The sequence below is a fragment of the Hippopotamus amphibius genome, chromosome 7, assembly GCF_030028045.1.
Source record: "Hippopotamus amphibius kiboko isolate mHipAmp2 chromosome 7, mHipAmp2.hap2, whole genome shotgun sequence".
Classification (NCBI taxonomy): Eukaryota; Metazoa; Chordata; class Mammalia; order Artiodactyla; family Hippopotamidae; genus Hippopotamus; species Hippopotamus amphibius.
The window spans coordinates 6,215,023-6,232,694 of record NC_080192.1 but is presented as its reverse complement, the minus strand read 5'-3'; the positions used below and the strand labels follow the sequence as shown (position 1 = coordinate 6,232,694).

General features: G+C 55.0%; 1 protein-coding gene across 3 annotated transcripts in view; it reads right to left on the bottom strand.

The window, feature by feature from the left end:
* Positions 1-414: 414 nt before the first annotated feature.
* The window catches only part of TTLL1 (TTL family tubulin polyglutamylase complex subunit L1), a 35,594-nt gene continuing 18,336 nt past the window's right edge, over positions 415-17,672 (bottom strand). For 2 of the 3 annotated variants that reach the window (XM_057743579.1, XM_057743577.1), the window contains 7 exons: positions 16,931-17,111; positions 15,614-15,748; positions 14,754-14,862; positions 10,683-10,826; positions 7,403-7,489; positions 5,491-5,654; positions 415-698 (listed from right to left, as the gene is read on the bottom strand). In XM_057743579.1, coding sequence (XP_057599562.1) covers positions 569-698; positions 5,491-5,654; positions 7,403-7,489; positions 10,683-10,826; positions 14,754-14,862; positions 15,614-15,748; positions 16,931-17,111 — 950 coding nt within the window. In that variant the 3' untranslated portion in view covers positions 415-568. The remainder of the gene's footprint in view (positions 699-5,490; positions 5,655-7,402; positions 7,490-10,682; positions 10,827-14,753; positions 14,863-15,613; positions 15,749-16,930; positions 17,112-17,672) is intronic. The other variant, XM_057743578.1, reaches the window with a different exon arrangement.

Below are 17,672 nucleotides of genomic sequence, written 5' to 3'. Positions count from 1 at the left end.
TTTCCATCTGTCTTTTCCTCAAGCTGTATCCTTTATGTAAACCAGTAATCTAGTAAGTAAACTCTTCTCCTGAATTCCGCGAGCCGCACTAGCGAATTATAATTGAACCCAAGGACAGGGTTGTGGGAACCTCCGACTTAATGCCAGTTGGTCAGAAGCACAGGGAACAACCTGGACTTGCGATTAGCATCTGAAGTGGTGAGTGGGGGGCAGCCTTGTGGGACGAGGCCTCACCCTGTGGGATCCGACCCCATCACCAGGCAGACGGTGTCAGAACTGAGTTAAACTGTAGGACACCCAGCACCACAGCAGAACTGCTTGGTGTGGGGAAAAATCTCGATACAACTGGTGTCAGAAGTGTTGTGAGTGTGACAGTAAAGAAGAAACAGGGACTTTTCCCCAATAACAGACTCCTTAACCTTCCAAAGAAGTACCTTTATTTATTTACAGGGTTTAGGAAAGGACAAAAGCTCTAGAAAAAGGAAATTCCAAAATAGGTCTTCGGCAAGGGTGGGCGCAGTGACAGGTTTTGACCGGGTCCAGGCCGGAGTCTTGCTCTCGCTGGTAGTCACTTCCAGGTTGTGAGGACGGTCCTCCCGGAGTCTCTCGATCGGCCTCCTCTGGGCCCCAGCGACTGGCCCGGCCGACTTCTCAGCTCTCGGTCGGCCCCGTCGCCCTGTGCCAGCTCCTCGTCGTACCTAGGAACAGAGAAACATCTCCGAGACTCAGCGGCAGTGTCGCCATGGCTGCAGCACGGCAAACCCCACCACCCGGAGAAGCAGCCTGGCTCCGTCCCACAGGCCTCCAGCCCGCCTGGCCAGCAGGTGGCCTTGGCAGCCCACCAAACACCACCCCAGGCCGCAGACCATATGAGTACCACCCTGTTAAACTTACTGTGGACGGTCCCCACCCCCTGCGGTGGGCATTTTATACAGGTCACCAGATTGAATTTGGCAATGACCCCAAGGAAAGGAATGAGACATCAGGGCAGCGAGGAAGAGATGTGATGTCTGGAAATCCTTTACACACAGCATCTCACTCAGCATCTGTGGGGCGCGTATGACTAAGCCCGTTTCAGACGAGGGTGTGGGGTGTGGTGTGAGTGACCTGCCCAGGAGGAGGAGGCCAGGATAGGAAGAGGCCCAGCCGCTCACTCACAGGGAAGGCCGGGGCCGCCCCCACAAGCTGCCGTTCCTGCACCAGGCCTGTGTAGTGCTGAAGCATGGCCTAGGGAGGAAGCACAGCCTGGAATTCTGCATCAGAAAGAACCGGCCTAGAACCTCGGCATCCCTGACCATTATGGCATCCCTGGCCTTTCTTGCTGGGTAAGAGGTGCCCCAGGAGGGTGGTGAAACCCGCAGCATCTGTTGCGGGCCCTGGCACTGTGCACACTCCAGCGGACGAAGTCTCCCATCCCCCCACGGCTTCACATCACCCTCCTGACTCAGAGTGGGAGGTATTATGGCTCCCATTTCCTGTTTGAGGAACGTGGGGCTCAGAGAGGTTTACTCAGCGTGCTGAGGTCACGCAGCTGGTATGTGGCAGAGGTAGGATTAAATAAAACCCAGGACTTCGGATTCCTAATTTGGAACTTTTTACCCTGTAGCTCAGAGTGTGAAGCTTCTGTCCACTGTTAAAGGGTTGCTGCTGGCCACGCCCTGACTGAGGACCCTCTGCTACATGTGAAGATGTTCACACCAAATGCAGAAGGTACTAAGATGTTCAGTTATGCAGCATTAGCTACATTTTGCTGACTTCTGGAAGAGGGTGTGTTTCCATTATAAGCTTATTCCCAGAATCAAAATCTGTGGGTTGAGTGTGGGTTAGAGATGTCTGAGGCTGAAGGAAACATGTTCTGCATTGTACTTCTGGTGGCAAATGGGGCTGAACGGGGAGTGGGGGAGGAGTAAGGCCAGTTTGCTGAGTGTTATCTACGTGGCAGGCAGGCAGGCAGGCACGACGGGGTTTCCCTCTGCCAGACGGGATGTTGGACCACAACTCGTGGAACCCCCCTCCCCGTCTCCCTAAGGAGAGATGGACGGTGCTGGATACAGGACTCCCCAGGGACACTGGCGGTTCTGCCTATGGGGGGTTCTCCCAGAAGCCGCCTTGGCCCCCCGGCCCCAGGGACTCCTGTTCACACGTTGTCACTCTACTGCCCGCACCGAGTCTGCATTACTGACCAAACACCTGGAGTGACCCCCCCCCACCCCCAGGGAGGTGCACGGTCATCCCCAGCATTTCACTCGTGGTGGGGGGCGTGCAGTAAGAACCTGCTGAAAAAGCAGAGGGGAGACCCACAGGCGGGCCCGCAGATTTACTGGGCATTTGTGCAGCTTAAAAACAAACAGAAATGAGCATTAGGCACACAGCTGGCATCCGGGTGGGGCTGCTCCCAGGATGATGTGCCCACAGATGGAGCGCACGTGGGGGAGAGCGGGGCACCCGATGGCTCTCTCAGGCCCCTCCCGTGCCGGCAGAACGTTCTCCTGGGCTTTTCACAGGCAGAATCCACTCGTTGTCAGGGTTCGGAACAGCACTTTTTAAAAGCTGTAAAAGTAGACCAGGCACCTTCCGAACTGGGCCCTGGAGGGAGCAGACGCCAAGTACCAGGCCCCGTGGCTCTAAGGCCGGGCCGGGAAGCTGGGGCGGCGGCAAGAGCACCTATTTCTGGGCCACACTAGGGGCGTGTCCACGGGCAAGGAGCCGCACCGGCGGGACGCCCTGAAGGGTCTTGTGAGCTCTCAGTGGAATGCAGAGCGCCTGGCACGGCAGGAGGACAGGGCGGCGCCCGTGACATCAGGGCCCTCCCCCCCTCCTCCCCCAGGTCCTCCCTCTTCCCCGCGCGGCACCATGGCTGTGAGCCCACCCGGGACTCTGACAGGTCATTTGAAGCACTGGGGAGCAAGTCCTGAATAGAAGGACTCAGAACCACTGGCCCCGCACTGGACTCTTCCTTATTACCTCATCTGGGGAGAGAGGCTAGCCGAACAGACTGGGGGCTGGAGGGCGTCACCTTTTTGTCTCTTCAACTAAAAGCACTGAGAGGGGATTCCTAGGTGGCGCAGTGGTTAAGAATCCGCCTGCCAGTGCAGGGGACACGGGTTCAATCCCTGCTCCAGGAAGATCCCCCATGCTGCGGAGCAACTAAGCCCGTGCGCCACAACTATTGAGCCTATGCTTTAGAGCCCGTGATCCACAACTATTGAGCCCATGTGCTGCAACTACTGAAGCCCACATGCCTAGAGCCCGTGCTCTGCAACAAGAGAAGCCATGGCAATGAGGAGCCTGTGCACCACAACGAAGAGTAGCCCCCACTCACCGCAACTAAAGAAAGCCCGCGCACAGCAAAAAAGACCCAACACAGCCAATAAAATAAATTAATTAATTTTAAAAAATTAAAAAAATTAAAAAAAATAAAATAAAAGCACTGAGAGGCTTCTGACCCTTGCACCTTAATCTGGAAGTGGAGCATCTGCCCACTCCCTCAAGGAGGCAGCGGGCTGACAGGGGGCAAAGGGCCCCACAGGCTCCCCTCAGCCTGCTTCCCCACCCCCCTCAGCTGGATGAAGGGGGACCCACTCAGCCCCTGGCCAGACTCCTTCCCCGTGCAGCCGCCTCTGTCTCAGCACTGAGCCCACAAGGCCCTTCATCACAGCCTGACGTCCACCGCCCACACGTCACCCTGCACCACCCATGATGCCAACCCCCAAGGCTCTGGACGGGCCCCAACCTGGCCCCACCTCCACACTCTTCCTCTGCGCCCTCAGACTCTCTGTGCATTGTCAGTAACGGACAGAGCCCCCCACGTCCTCCACCTCATCCTGGAAGGTCCCCTTCACCTTCCTGCTCTGAACACTGGCTTCCCCTGCAGCCCCAAGTGGGCCTGTTTTCTCCCCTACCCATCATGCCCCTGGGTCTGGAGGGGACTCCCCCTTCCCAAACCTCCCCAGGTCAGCAGAATCCACCCCCTCACCCCGCCTTGCCGGTCACCTCTAACCCCCCAGGTCACTGCCCCTGATTCCTTCAGGTTCAGGCTCTCAGCACACTGTGGCTGGCGACTGCAGCGGCCACACAGACGAGCCCCCGATCCCCTGACCTATCACCCTCTCCGACGACCTCGTCCTCCACCCCAGCTCAGGCACCCGACCTTGTCATGGTCGGCGACCACACCCCCTGCAAAGCCTCGGCCGCCAGCCACACGCTGACCTCTGCCGCTTCTCCTCCCAGCCCCAACCCCACAACCCCCACCTCCCCTTGCACTGTCCTCATCTGCCCACACCCTGCTGCTTCCTTGCCTGGCAAGCACCCCACCCCGGGCACTTCCGTCCCCCCCCACCCCGTCTACCCTGTACCTCTCCTGGGCAGCGGATGTGCCGGAGGACACAACCAACCAGCCGACAGGTCGCCCTTTCAGTTCACGACCCCCCAGCCAGGCCCCTAGTGCTGCCCCTGTGGACTCCCCTCCACCCTCCCCGTGCTGCACACTTACACCCCCAGGCCGGCAGTGCTACCCGCCGGGAGCCTGGGATCTGTGCGCTAAGTTCACGACGTCTGTTTACTTTTACAGAAGCACGTCACGTGACCCTCACATTCTGAGTCCTTCAGGTGGGGTGCTAGCTCCCCCGTTTCTTGGCTCCCCTTCCTCGACCCGCACCCCCTGCAGCAGCCGTGTCCGTGAGGACCCCCTGACGCGTGTCCCTCCTCGCTTCCCGGCCCCTCCACCCTGAGCGGCCGCCCCACGTGGAAATGCCCGTCACAGCGAGGGACGGGGCGCGGGGACCACTGCCTGTTTCACACAGATCACATCACACACCCTTTCCTGGGCCTCGCTGTCCTCCCACGGCCTCCCGGGCCCCAGCGCAGCGCCGGGTCAGTCCTTCTAGCACCCACTCATGCTTCTATGGTGAGAAGGAACCCGCTCACACAACCACTGCCCTCCTGATGGGCTCTCACCCTCCCCTGCTTTACGTCACCACCAACGTGCCACGTAACCCCTTGGAGCCCTTGTTTCCACACGTGTAAAGTGGAGCCACTGACAACCCTCGGCTCACAAGTTTTTGGGAAAATGAAACGTGGTAACGTGTGTGTCAAGTCCTCAAATGCTACTGTGCTCATTTCTTTTCCTCCCAACCCTGTAAGACACACTGTTATCCCCATTTAAAGGTGTACACAGGAGGACCTCAGTGGGACACAGCTTGCAGGGTGGGCCAGGGCGTGGCCGGCCTCTGCTCCACCCCCACGGCGAGGGACCGCCTCCCGCCCGCCCCAGCCGCTCACATGGCAAATGCTTCCTTAGTGTTTCCTATGCACAAGGCTAGACAGAGACCTGGTTCAGCACCCAACGAGGCCCATCCCATAACACCAACAAACACAACAGTCTACCCGATAAGGTGAGTCCACACATGCCTCGGAAATCCCGGGTGGGCCCTGGCACCCTCCCCCGCCATCTGACACACGCGAGGCCAGCGCACAGACGCACAGACTTACAGGATCTCGTAATTGCCAAGGACTTCCTTTGGGGGCGACTTGTTCCATTTACAGTCTGGAATTTCGCCGTTAGGGACGGCGATGTTGAGGGTGTCGTTAATCAGGTTATACTTCAGGATTCGGTCGTTGGCCGTGCTGGAGGTGAGGGACGGGGACGCGTTCACCTGCGGGAGGAGGAGACCGCGTCCTTCACCGGGACCCCTCGCTCCCCGAGCGCAGCGGCCGCCCCGCCGTGCAGGCGAGGTTGGGCCTCACGCTGTTCACACCTAACACCTGCAGGAAGCACCTCCTGATCTACTTCCTTAGCTGTCGGGTGAAATGTAAAGGATGCTTAAGGTCAGGATTAGGAACAGAAGCTACAGATCGGTCACCACACAAATAAAAATCTTGGGTCAACGCCCATCACAAACGTAATTTCAGCGTCTACCTGCGTGATAAGCTCTGTCCTCGGCACCAAAACGCTGCCCGGAGCTTTGCTGGAGTCCGTGACCCACGGACCCTGACCAAGCAGCCTCGCGGGTTGAAGTAAAGGGTGATGGACCCTGAGTAAGTAGCGCCTCCCCAACAAAGCAACGTTCTGACCAGAGGAAGCGCCCATCTGGTAAACGGCGAATTAGTCCCAGAGGCCTCTGAGGAGCTAAGCAAAGTCACAAAATCCACGTGTTAAAATGCAGACATTAACTCTGCGGAGAGGCCCGCGGGCCCTCAGTCAGTACCTATTCACGCTTATTTCAGGCACAGTCGTCATGACCGTGGTTGGCTGTTTTCCCAGGCCGTGGGAGAGAAGAGGTGGCGACTGGCAAGTTGTTCAGCTTTCTCCCAAACAGTCACGCTGTGTGTCTGCGCTGCCGGCAGCGTGCCAGCAGCGTGCCAGCAGGGTGGCAGGGAGGTATGGACCCTGGGTGCCCTTGAAATTACCACTGTGGTTTATCATATCACACTGTAATTCTTATTACAAATATGCTACAGTTCAGCCCTGTTGTTATTTTTGAACTAGTGTTCACAATTAAGATCCCAGTTCACCAAGGAAAGCTTGACTTCCATTCAAGTCACTCTGTTTAAGATGGAGGAAAAGAAAATATAAATATTTTATATCTATGTAGATAGGACTGACCTATCTATTTACATGTACATATACCTACGCACACACACAGCTCTCCCTCCTATAACCTGGCTCTCCCGGAGCTCCCTGCAGGATCCCCACTGACTTCCCTACAAGGGACCACTCACGACGACTTGCTCGAGACTCAGCTTTGGCTGGAAACCGGACACGTGAGTGTGGTGAGAGGACACGGCACTCAGAGGCTCTCGCAGGGAGATGAGCCCACAGAGTGGACACCTGCACCCCTCAGAGGCCTGAGCTCCTCTTCTGGGCAGCAGAGCAACGCAGGACCACCCGGCCAGGGGGGCTCCGCGCCTGGGCCTCAGGAGGGTGTGCCAGCACCCGCTGCCGCTGCCATCAGGAAGAGGGTGTGTGCACCTCGCCCTTTCCAGAGCAGCCATCACCGCATCCTGTCCACGTCTTGAAACAGGCAGATGAGTCCACTTCCAAAGTACGCCTTCATCCCAAGAGAACAGCGTTCCTTATCTCTAGATAGTACACAACCATCTCCCAGGGGCTTCCGGGTCTGTGAGCTCCTTTCCTGAAGGGGAACAGTGTCCCCCGAGAGGACAGGGCAGGGCCTCCGGGGCTGGGCTCACTCGGAAGCGTCCATGTGGAAGGGGAGGACAGCTCCGGCCCTGTGGGCTGGGCTCTCTGGGGGTGAGAGACCGGGGGTGTGCGCATGTCCCAGCCATGAGCAAGCCTGAACATCTGCCCCCGTCCTACCGCCCCCGTCCCGGCCTGGGAAACATCTGGTTGGGGCCTCAGAGCCCGAGGCAGAGGCACCGGGAGGACGCGCAGTGCGGGTACCTCGATCAGCCAGGGCTTCAGCTTGTCGTCGATGATGATGTCGTAGCCGTAGCACTCAAAGCAGTGTTTGTCGTTGTTCATCACGGGCTGCAGGGAGAGGACCAGCGGGTTACAGAGCCAGCGTCGGGGGGCCCAGCCAAGACCACATCGTGGAGACGGAGACGCAGGACGTTAAGGCACAGGACCTCCTCACGGTGGTGCTGCTCAGTGTCTCACTGCTGTGACCAGCAGCTCCCCACCTCCGCCCCCCCCCCCCCCTCCCTTCCCGTGTTCCTCCCACAAGGTCAGGGATGGACGGTCCCCTTGACCTTGGCAAGGGGGTTTGTGGAGCAATCACTGTGTCTCCATGTCTCCTTCATTAGAGGCTTGACGACCAGCAGTGAACGTCTCCATCAGCACAGACTGTCCTCGGGGTGGACAGGCCAGGTGGAAGCCCAGGCACCCGGAGTTCTGGCCTGTACAGCCTCAAAACACACACACACACACACACACACACACACACACACACACACACACACTCAGAGCCCACCGGGCTGTCAGTCCCTTCACAGGCCCCATGGGATGCAGCTTATGAACCGCTGTTCTCTGTGACAAAAGTCAAATCCATTTACTTAAAACTTTTGGATATTCTTCTTTTTCTTTTTCAGCTGTGCTGTGGCACGCGAGGATCTTAGTTCCTTGACCAGGGATCGAACCCGTGCCCCCTGCAGTGGAAGTGCGGCGTCAACCACTGGACCGCCAGGGGAGTCCCTCTTCTTAATTTTTAATTCCATTTCATAAACTGTTCTCCAAGGGCATAAAAAACCCACCAGCCGCTTCTTTACAACACAGATTCGCAGGCTGCCTGGACTACACCCTCCAGGAGAGGCCCAGCAGCCGGGCTAGAGGCTCCCGGGGACTCCTACACCCCATATGCGAGGGAGGCACACAGACACGACCGTGAGGACAGTGAGGCCTATTTATAGGTTAGTGAGGGTGTGGACTCTACTTAAAACACTGGATTTAGGACAGGAAACGCCTGAGGGGGAGGGCCCAGTGCAGCCCCACTCACTGGAGGAAAACCAGGCCGGGGGGTGCTGCTTCATCATGTGGAAATGTAGTGGAATCAGTGCACTTCCACTGAAAGCCTGCTATCCTAAGGTGGCCAGTGCTCACACCACTGTCCACAAAAGCCTCTACGTAACAGGAAGTCACTGACCCGCTGTCATCCCCCAGCCCCGCTGTCTCTGGCCCTCCCAGCATTCTGCCAAGATGCGCCTCTTAGCTTCTCCATGAGACCCCCCAGCTCCACGAGGTCCACACCCTGCACGGGGTCCTTCTCACGAGTCACGCAGCCACTGTGTCCCTGTCTGCCTCTCCCCTGGATTCCCGGAAGGCAACACACCTGGTAAAAACAAGGTGACCAAATACCTGCTAAATGAATACAAACTGAATAAATAAATCCCTGTTCCCCAAACCCTCAGCGCCTTAGAACTCCAACAGCTCTTCAGCTCAGGAGGCTGAGGCCCAGGGGGAGATGCTCTGAGGCACCTGCCGGAGGATCCAGCCTTGAGACAGGCTGAACACCTGGGGCCAGGACACAGCTCTTCTTGGTCAGCCAGCTGTTTCTCAGAGCTCTGCCAGTCAGGGAGGCTGAAGCGGGCCAGGGAGGGAGTGGAGGCGCTGCTGTAATCAGGCACTAAGGCTTCCACGTCGCCTGTGTTACAGCCGCCGGCATTTACCGTCTCGGCCCGTAAGTTAGCCTCTGTGGAACATGTTCACACAAGCCCGAGACATGGGGGTCGTGATCCCAATTTCAGGGAGGAGCCCCCGAGGCCCACAGAGTGTGGGCACTTGTGCCACGTCACCTGGCGCCACGTGGTGGCCTCGACTTGAAATCTGAGCCCAGGACTCCCCACACATCCCCACCGTGACCTCCCACCCGAGCGTCGAGGTTAAAGACGTGGCTTCCGTGGGGAACGGAAGAGACGTGGAGCGTGGCCCTGAGACGTCTCTCTCCAACAGTTAACTGGACTAACTAGACCCTGGGTTTTTCCCCGTCAAGTCCTCCCTGTGAGCCCGAGACGCAAACTGAAGGCACAGGCAGGGTCCATGAGCGCTTGGTGAAACAGGAAGAGCTCGATTCAAGACACGGGAAAGCCAAGGTGTCCACCGAAGGGTCAGCTTTCCTGTCTGTAATTTTCTTTACAAGGGTGTTTCAACAAAGCTTTTCACGTCCAGGGGAATCACTATATGTTGGCATTTTCAAAGATACAAATGGGAGAGGGAATTCCCTGGCGGTCCGATGGTTAGGACTTGGTGCTTTTACTGCCGTGGGCCCGGGATCAACCCCTAGTCCGGGAACTAAGATCCTGCAAGCCACGTGGTGCGGCCAAAACAAGAAAAAGAGAAGGCCTTAATCTTCTACTGAGAAGGTTTCACATAAATATTTTCACACACATCCTTCTCACTGCCAAACCCACATCACACCTTCTCCAGAACAGCAATCTCCCCACGGTGTTTCCAACTCCGGGGAGTGAAGCTCTTACACAGCCCCTCAACTCCAGTGTGTGGGCGCCTACTCCAGTCTGCCCACCGATTTTTGCACTAAAAATAGCGGCCTGCATCCTGGTGCTCCAGGGTTTATTCTTTTCTTTTCCTTTGAAAATAGATGCACACGTGCTTTAGAATGGTAAAACAAAACACAAAAGCTTCAAACCAGCCAACAGATATGAAACTTGAGTAAAAAAAAAAGATCTCTCCAGCCCTAAATGTCTATGAAACAGCAAAGCAGGCAGCCTAAAAATAAGGAGGCTGCTGAAAAGTCCGTCTCCAAAGCATCAGCTTATGACAAAACACTCATTCTCAACTCAGTGGGCACAGAGGAGCCGAAGATCACGTCAGGAGGACCCTGCCCTTCTGCGGGAGCCCCGGGGCCATGGCTACAGCAGCACCAGCGGGGAGCTGGCCCCTCTCCCTTCCCGAAACCACGCTGGCCTCTGGCAGACGTGCAGGAGGTGAGACCGTAAAAACAGGTATTTTCAGCAGAAGAACCACCAGCATCCCCAAATCCCAAACTCCTGCCAGGTTTGGGTAGCCTCCCCTCTCTCTGTGCTCCTGGGGCTCCCCCACGGCCACGCTCCTGGGACTTGCCACCCCCCACCCCCACCCCGCCCCACCCCCGCCCCACGCTCCTGGGACTCACCACCTTCCCCTCCTCACGCTCCTGGGACTCGCCGCCCCCGCCCCCCCCACGCTCCTGGGACTCGCCACCTCCCCTCCCCTCGCCCCTGGGACTGACCGCCACGGCCTTCAGGGACTGCACGATGATCCAGTGGATCTCGTCGAACAGCTTGCCGGTCACCTCCTTGCCCCGGGTGCTCTCCAGGTAGAGGCGCAGGTTGTTCACGGTCCACTTGCCCCCGTGGATGTGGTTGTAGTCCTCCTGGCCATGGAGAATGGGGCGGGGCCCCAGGCAATGCACCCAGAGGAACCCAGCGCTTGCTCTCACCCTTGAGCGTTTCCTGGTGCGCCCCTCCGTGTGGGGCAGGCACCCGGGAACAAGGCAGATGGGACCTGGGCCTCCTACACATGCATGTTTTTAAAACACAGTCGCCCCTTGGTATCTGCAGAGGATTGGTTCTAGGACTCCCACCTCGGATTCCAAAATCCTTGGATGCCTAAGTCCCTTATATAAAATGGCCTAGCATCTGCTTGTAACCTACACACATCCCATCCATCTCCCATATACTTTAAATCACCTCTAGATAACTTATAATACCTGACATGATGTAAGTGCTATGTAAATAGTTGCCATCGAGCAACAAATTCAGGTTTTACTTTTTTGGAAATTTCTGGAATTTTTTCCCCCAAATTTGTTTGCAACGTGCAGCTTATAGGATCTTAGTTCCCTGACTAGGCATGGACCCTCGCCCCCTGCAGTGGAAGGACCGCCAGGGAAGTCCCTTTCCAAATACTTTCAATCCACGGCCGGTTGAATCCACAGATGTGGAGCCCTCAGATACAGAGGGCCGACTGGGGCTGTACCCGACCCTGCAGTGTTCTCCCAATTAAACGCTTTCTCCCTTAAAGCACGTACTGTGGCGCGCCACCCAGGTACCCTTCAAGACCACGGCGCTCCTTCTTCCAGCAGAGACCCTTTCAGGGAGGTGCCCTTGGCTAGAAGGACCTGCCTAGTCCAACCCCTCCTCAGGCAGCCCATGGCCAGGGAGGGGTTGGTGCCAGGGTAGTGGTCCGTCTCCATCCGGGACAGTTCTGCAGGGCCACCCAGCTGCACAGCGTGCTGGGGTCGGCTGGGGCCCCTGCTGCAACTGCCTCCCACTTGACCCTCCCTCTTCCTGGTCCCGCTCCCCGCGACTCCTGGTGCTGCCCCAGTAAACCTCCTGCCCGCTCATCTCTGCCTCTGTTTCCTAGAGAAGCCAACCTGGGACACACCATGCCGGGGACGACCATGTAAGAGCCCCACACGTGAACCTCCCTCACAGCGCCCCAGCTCTCTGACAGACTCGGGCTCGGAGATGCCCCTTACTTGCCCAAGCTTTCATCCTGGCTGCGACAGAACTGGGACCTTAGGCCAGGTTTTCTGATGCCAGTTCAGTGCTCTGTTTCTCTCACCCTGAATGTTAATTCTCCACACGCTGCCTCTTTGGAGGCAGAAAGCTAGAAAATACTGAACTATATTAGAAAGTTATGAAACTGGGATTTCATTTTCTAAGTATAAAATTGAGAACTGTGAACTAAAACATAATCAGCCTAATAAGGAACGAATTCAAAGCAGACTCTGTTTACATATACAAGCAGAGAATTATCCATATTTTTAAAAACATGTTTTCAAGGTCAGAGACAAATTCCTTTCACATGTCAGTTCTTAATAAAATACGTTAAAAGCGGAGCTGCCCAAGCTTGTTCACCTCAAACAGGCTCTCAAATATATACTCGGGGTTTGTATCCCTAAAAAAAGGACTTGTATCCCTAAAATAAGTTATAGGAAAAAACAGGCTCAATGTCCAGCACTATCTTTCCTTGACCAGTCACACTCTCTTTGCTATCAAGAAAAATTTGTTTACTTAAAAAAAAAAGGTCCCAGAGGCATAAGTATACACTTTATGCAAAACACTGTCTTACACATGCATAGATATAAAAGGTATAGATACAAAGTACAGATACAAAACACATCTAGTTTTGGCCCGTGGAGCCTTATTTTATCAGAATTATCTCAGAACATTTTTCTCCTATCAACTTGCAAACACCGGAGCACTTCAGGACCCACCCCTACTCTTTCAAAGCAGACTGTGTTTACATATAAAAGCATCCTCCACCCCGGGAAACCCTCTGGCAGTCAGGACTAATCCGGCCTCCAGGAGGCCCCCACCCCCACTCTGCACTCCCAAGACTGCACTGAGATCTCCTGACCTTTCGTCGCAGTCCGTCCTTGGCAATCTGCCCCTCCAGCTGGACTCTGAGCTTCCTGGGGGCGGGCATGTGTCCTGTCAACCTGCCCCAGCGTGCGGGGTGGCACGCAGGGGCCCTCAGGGGTTCACAGCATCTCTGTGCTCAATATAGTATCTATTCTCTACGCAATGCTATATTAGAGCAACGTGAAGCTTTCATTCAGGGCTGAAACTGAAGTTTCTCGCAGTAAGCACTCTCTTACGAAGCACTGACAAATAGGAAGACTATGGAAAGCACTGCTGCTTCCAGCGCAGGTAGAGATGCCAGGCTGAAGTACCGCCTCTGCTCTCTCCGTCTTTTTAAAAGAATGGTTTCTGTTCCTTACTGATGGAAAGAGTGACCCTGTGACTGACGTCCTGAAAAGGCTCATCAAATGGGACCCTCCCAATTTCAGGGGGGCACCCCCAGGTCGAGGTGGCTTTGCAGGCCAACGCACTGTGCACTGTCCTCAGGACACCAAGTGGACTCAAGGTCGGTCACTGTCATTTCCTAGCCCTACCCAGACTTCACGAAATGTGCTACGTGGGTACAAAGGGTCTGGCGTCAGTGCTGGTAAGTTCTGTGCTGGGTCACCTGGAAGATCTTTTTCCCAGTTCTTACGAACAAGGCCTTGGCCGAGTCACCCCTTCTCCTCTTACTGTGAATATTGTAACGACAACGCTCTCCCAGTTTGCTCTCGGGAAAACTTGATGGGCAGGTGAACTGGGGTCAGCCTCACATGGAAGCCAGCTGCCACCCTCAGTAAACGGTGGCCATCATCACGCCATTTCACGACCAGCAAGATAAAAAACCTGGGGCTCCTGTTTGAGAGCGAGGCTGGGTGGCTTGCCCAAGTCACACAGAGGGTAAGTGATGGACGTGGGATTGGGCCCAAGCTGGTCTGACCAAACCCTTCAGTAAGTTACTCAGAAAAGATTGTTTTCTATCAATATTTACTCTCTTTCTACTGAAATGATAAAAAGGACCAGGGTATTCAGGCAGGATCCAAACAAAAGAGTCTTTCATAAAGAAGTGAGACCTTCAGGGCTTGTTCACCAGAACTGGATTGAGCCCCAAAGTCTGCACAGAACCCACGACGTCCCGTGTCCCGGCCCCTGCTGGCCTCTCCAGGGCCCTCTCACTCCACCACCCTGGCTCGGGGGCTCCAGATGCCCTGACTCCTTTCAGCTCCTGAGATGCTCCTTCCTGCCTGTGCTGTGCCCTCTGCTAGGACGCTCTTTCCGCTTCTCCACCCAGGGAACCTCTGCTCAGACTGCAGCTCTCCGCTCAAGCCCACGTCTGCTCGGCAGCCTCCGACCACCTGGACTCCTTCATCCCAAGCTCCTCCAGGTCTGCATCTCTGCCTACAGAGCGTGCGTCTCAGTTTGTGGCGACACATTCCTTGGTGTGTGATTATGTGAGGACTGTCCTCCCCCCACAGGCTCTAGGTCCCAGGAGAGCAGGGAAGAAGGACGTTTCTGCCCATCCCTGTAGCCCTTAGCATGGGACCAACCCAGACAGGTGCTCAGTGAGTATCTGGTCTACAACTGAATGACCAGGCCCGAGCCCTCTCATATAATCCTCCCAACAGCCCCGTGAGGTCATAATATTACCTCCTTTTACAACCGGAGAGACCTGGGCTCTGAGACTCAATGAACTTGCCCAAGGTCACAGAACTAGAAAGACAGAGCTTGAACGTGGGACTTTCTTTCTCCAAGGGCCCCACCCCCACGCCGCGCTGGTACTCAGCTGCGGCTCTTGGGACAACTGCACTGGATATTTGGGGCTGCCCCTCCCAACCAGTGCCAGGGCATCTTAAATACAACTCCTACACCCACCCACCCTCTCCTGCAAATAGAAAAACAAAGAAACCCACAAAATCAGTCCATTTCCTTAAGCTCCAGGGCAAAGCAACACTTACCCCGTGTTTCTGAATGGCCACGTTGGTGAGATGAACAAACATGTTATCCAGCTCGCTGGTGCTCGGGGTGTATTTTACTGTGCAAAAGCGGCAGAATCCAAGTTTATACCTAAGTGGGAATTCACGGTAATTCAATACTCTGAGGACAAGCATACACAATATGTAACACATTTTCTGCTTTTTTTGTTCTAAACTTTTTAAAGAGCTGCTTTGTTAGTTTTTTATGGTTCTCTTTATATAACAGCTGTATTAAGATATCATCTATATGCATGTAACTCATCCACTTCAAGCATGTAACTCAACGGTTTTGGGCATATTCAGAGTTGTGCAACCATCACCACAATCGCTTTTACAAGATCTGCGTCACCAGGAGAAGAAACCCTGTGACCATCAGCAGTCACTTCCCAACCCTCGTGCTGGGCAAACACTACTCTACTTCCTGTTTCTACAGTTTTGCCTATTCTGGGTGTACCACAAATGCGATCATACAACACATGGCCTTCTGTGTCTGGCTTCTTTCTCTGAGTATGTTTGCAAGGTTAAAAGAGTTGCTTTTTATTTTCAAGATTCACATTAGTGTCAAAGTTACTATCTTACTCAACATGGACCACGTGCCAGGCTTGCACCAGACCAACCCTTGCAAGGGCTCCAAGGAGTAGGAAGGAACATATCGCATCAAAGCACAGTCTTTTTTTTTTTGCCACACTGCACAGCATGCAAGATCTTAGTTCCCCAACCAGGGATCGAATCCAGGCCCCTTGCAGTGGGACCCCGTGCAGTGGAAGCCAAGTCCTAACCACTGGACCACCGAGGAACTCCCAAAGCACAGTCTAAAGAATGGAAACAACTCTGGCTCTTACATGTAGCAGCGCAACGGTCGGTACGTAGACACCAGAACATACAAGCGCAGGTCGAACTTCCTGCCCCCGATTAGTAATGGGTTGTTAATGTACAGAGAGATCACGTAGGCTTCCTTGGTAGACTGAGTCATGAACCTGGGTGCGTCAGAGAAAGTCGAGGTGAGATGCAAAGACCAGAGGTCTCTAACAGAGAACAGACTTGTGGCTGCCAAGGGGAGAGGAGGTTGGGAGGGATGGACTGGGAGTTCGGGGTTAGCAGTTGCAAGCTATTATATAGAGGATGGATAAACAACAAGGTCCTACTGTGTAGCACAGGGAGATATAATCAATATCCTGCAATAAACCATAATGGCAAGAATATCAAAAAGAATATATGTATATACATCTGAATCACTTTGCAAGTGTACAGCAGAAATTAACACAACACTGCAAATGAACTAGATTTCAAGAAAATAAATTTAAAAAAGGCAAGAACAGGTCTTTAGTCGGCTGGGGACAAGCTTGCTGCCTCTCATTAAGTGAGGCCAGTTCCTAGGGAGAAAACAGGGGTGGGGGTGGTGGTACCTACGGAGGAACCCCCAGGGGCTGGCCTCACGCAGTCAGACTGAAATGTAGGACACAAGGAGGCGTCCTGCCACTCCTGGGAACCCCTGTCAGGGGGGCCCCTGGCCCACCCAGAAAGGAAGGCACTGACGGTGGCCTCTAGGCATTTCCTGGCAGTTAAGGACCTCGCAGGGGCAAAGGGTGAGCCTCAGACTAAATCTCCTGGTGTCCTTGGTGCCAAGAGCCCCCACCCGGAGAAGGAGATCTGACCTGACCACCGCGGGGTCCTCTCTTACACTTGCCACACACCCTGCCCGGCGCTCGGTGCGGATTAACTTGGTCCAGCCCCACCTTGACCCCGTGAGGCTGGTGCTACGTGTGTCCCCCGTTTACTCGGATGAAGAACCTAAGAGTCTACACAACAAAATTTTCTCAGGCAGTGAGTGTCGGACAGGGGCCAAGCCCAAGCACCCTGGTGTTAAGCGCGTGCTTCGCCGCCTGAGACATCTCCCCCCAGCTTTCAGGACAAAGAGCAGTCGGAGAGACTCCTTGCTCCTGTGACCTTACGCTGGTTTACCCACCATCCCCAGGGGAGAGTCTATGACCGGTGATGCTATTGTGGCCACAGAGCCCTGCCCTGCCGCCCCGTGTGCACCTGCACAAACGCTGCCCACCTGGAAAAGCAAGCGAGGGCCCCCCCGGCTGTGGCCAAAGGACTGAGGACAATATGACGTGGCTGGCTGGGAAGCACACGGAACAGGGTCTCCCACTTACGAAGATGTTTTGCTGTCCCGGGACCACTTTTTGATTTGCGAGAGCTTGTTGATGAGAAAGATGCCCTTTCCCTGGGCTTTGCCACAAGGTTTCATGATCCAGGTGCTGGAGGGGCTTTTCCTGAACTCCTCCACGAACAGGTTGTAGTCGGCGGGCAGCATGTAGGTGACGGGGACGAAGTCTGAGGGTACCAGATGGGGGACAACGATGAGCCAGCCCACTGGGGGCCACGGACAGAAAAACACAGCCACTGCCTCCACAAGGCCTGTTTCACGACCCCGTGCCCCCGCCCAGTGTCTAACAGGGCAAGGACTCTCCCTGCTTAATCCCGCTACAACACAGGCACACCTCGTTTTACTGCGCTTCACAGAGAATGCGTTTTTCACAAACTGGAGGTTTGAGGCAGCCCTGCGTGGAGCAAGTCTATCGGCACCATTTTTCCAACAGCATCTGCTCACTTTGTTTCTGTGTCACATTTTGGTAATTCTCTCAGCATTTCAAACTTTTTCATAATTATTATGTTTGCTGTGGTGATCTGTGATCAGTGATCTCTGATCTTACTACTCTGAAGGCTCGGATAATGGTTAGCATTTCTAAGCAGTAAAGTATTTTTATTTTTTAAAACATTTATTTATTTTGGCTGCACCAGGTCTTAGCAGGATCTTTTAGTTGCGGCACGTGGACTCTTAGTTGCGATATGCATGTGGGATCTAGTTTCCCAACCGGGGATCAAACCCGGATC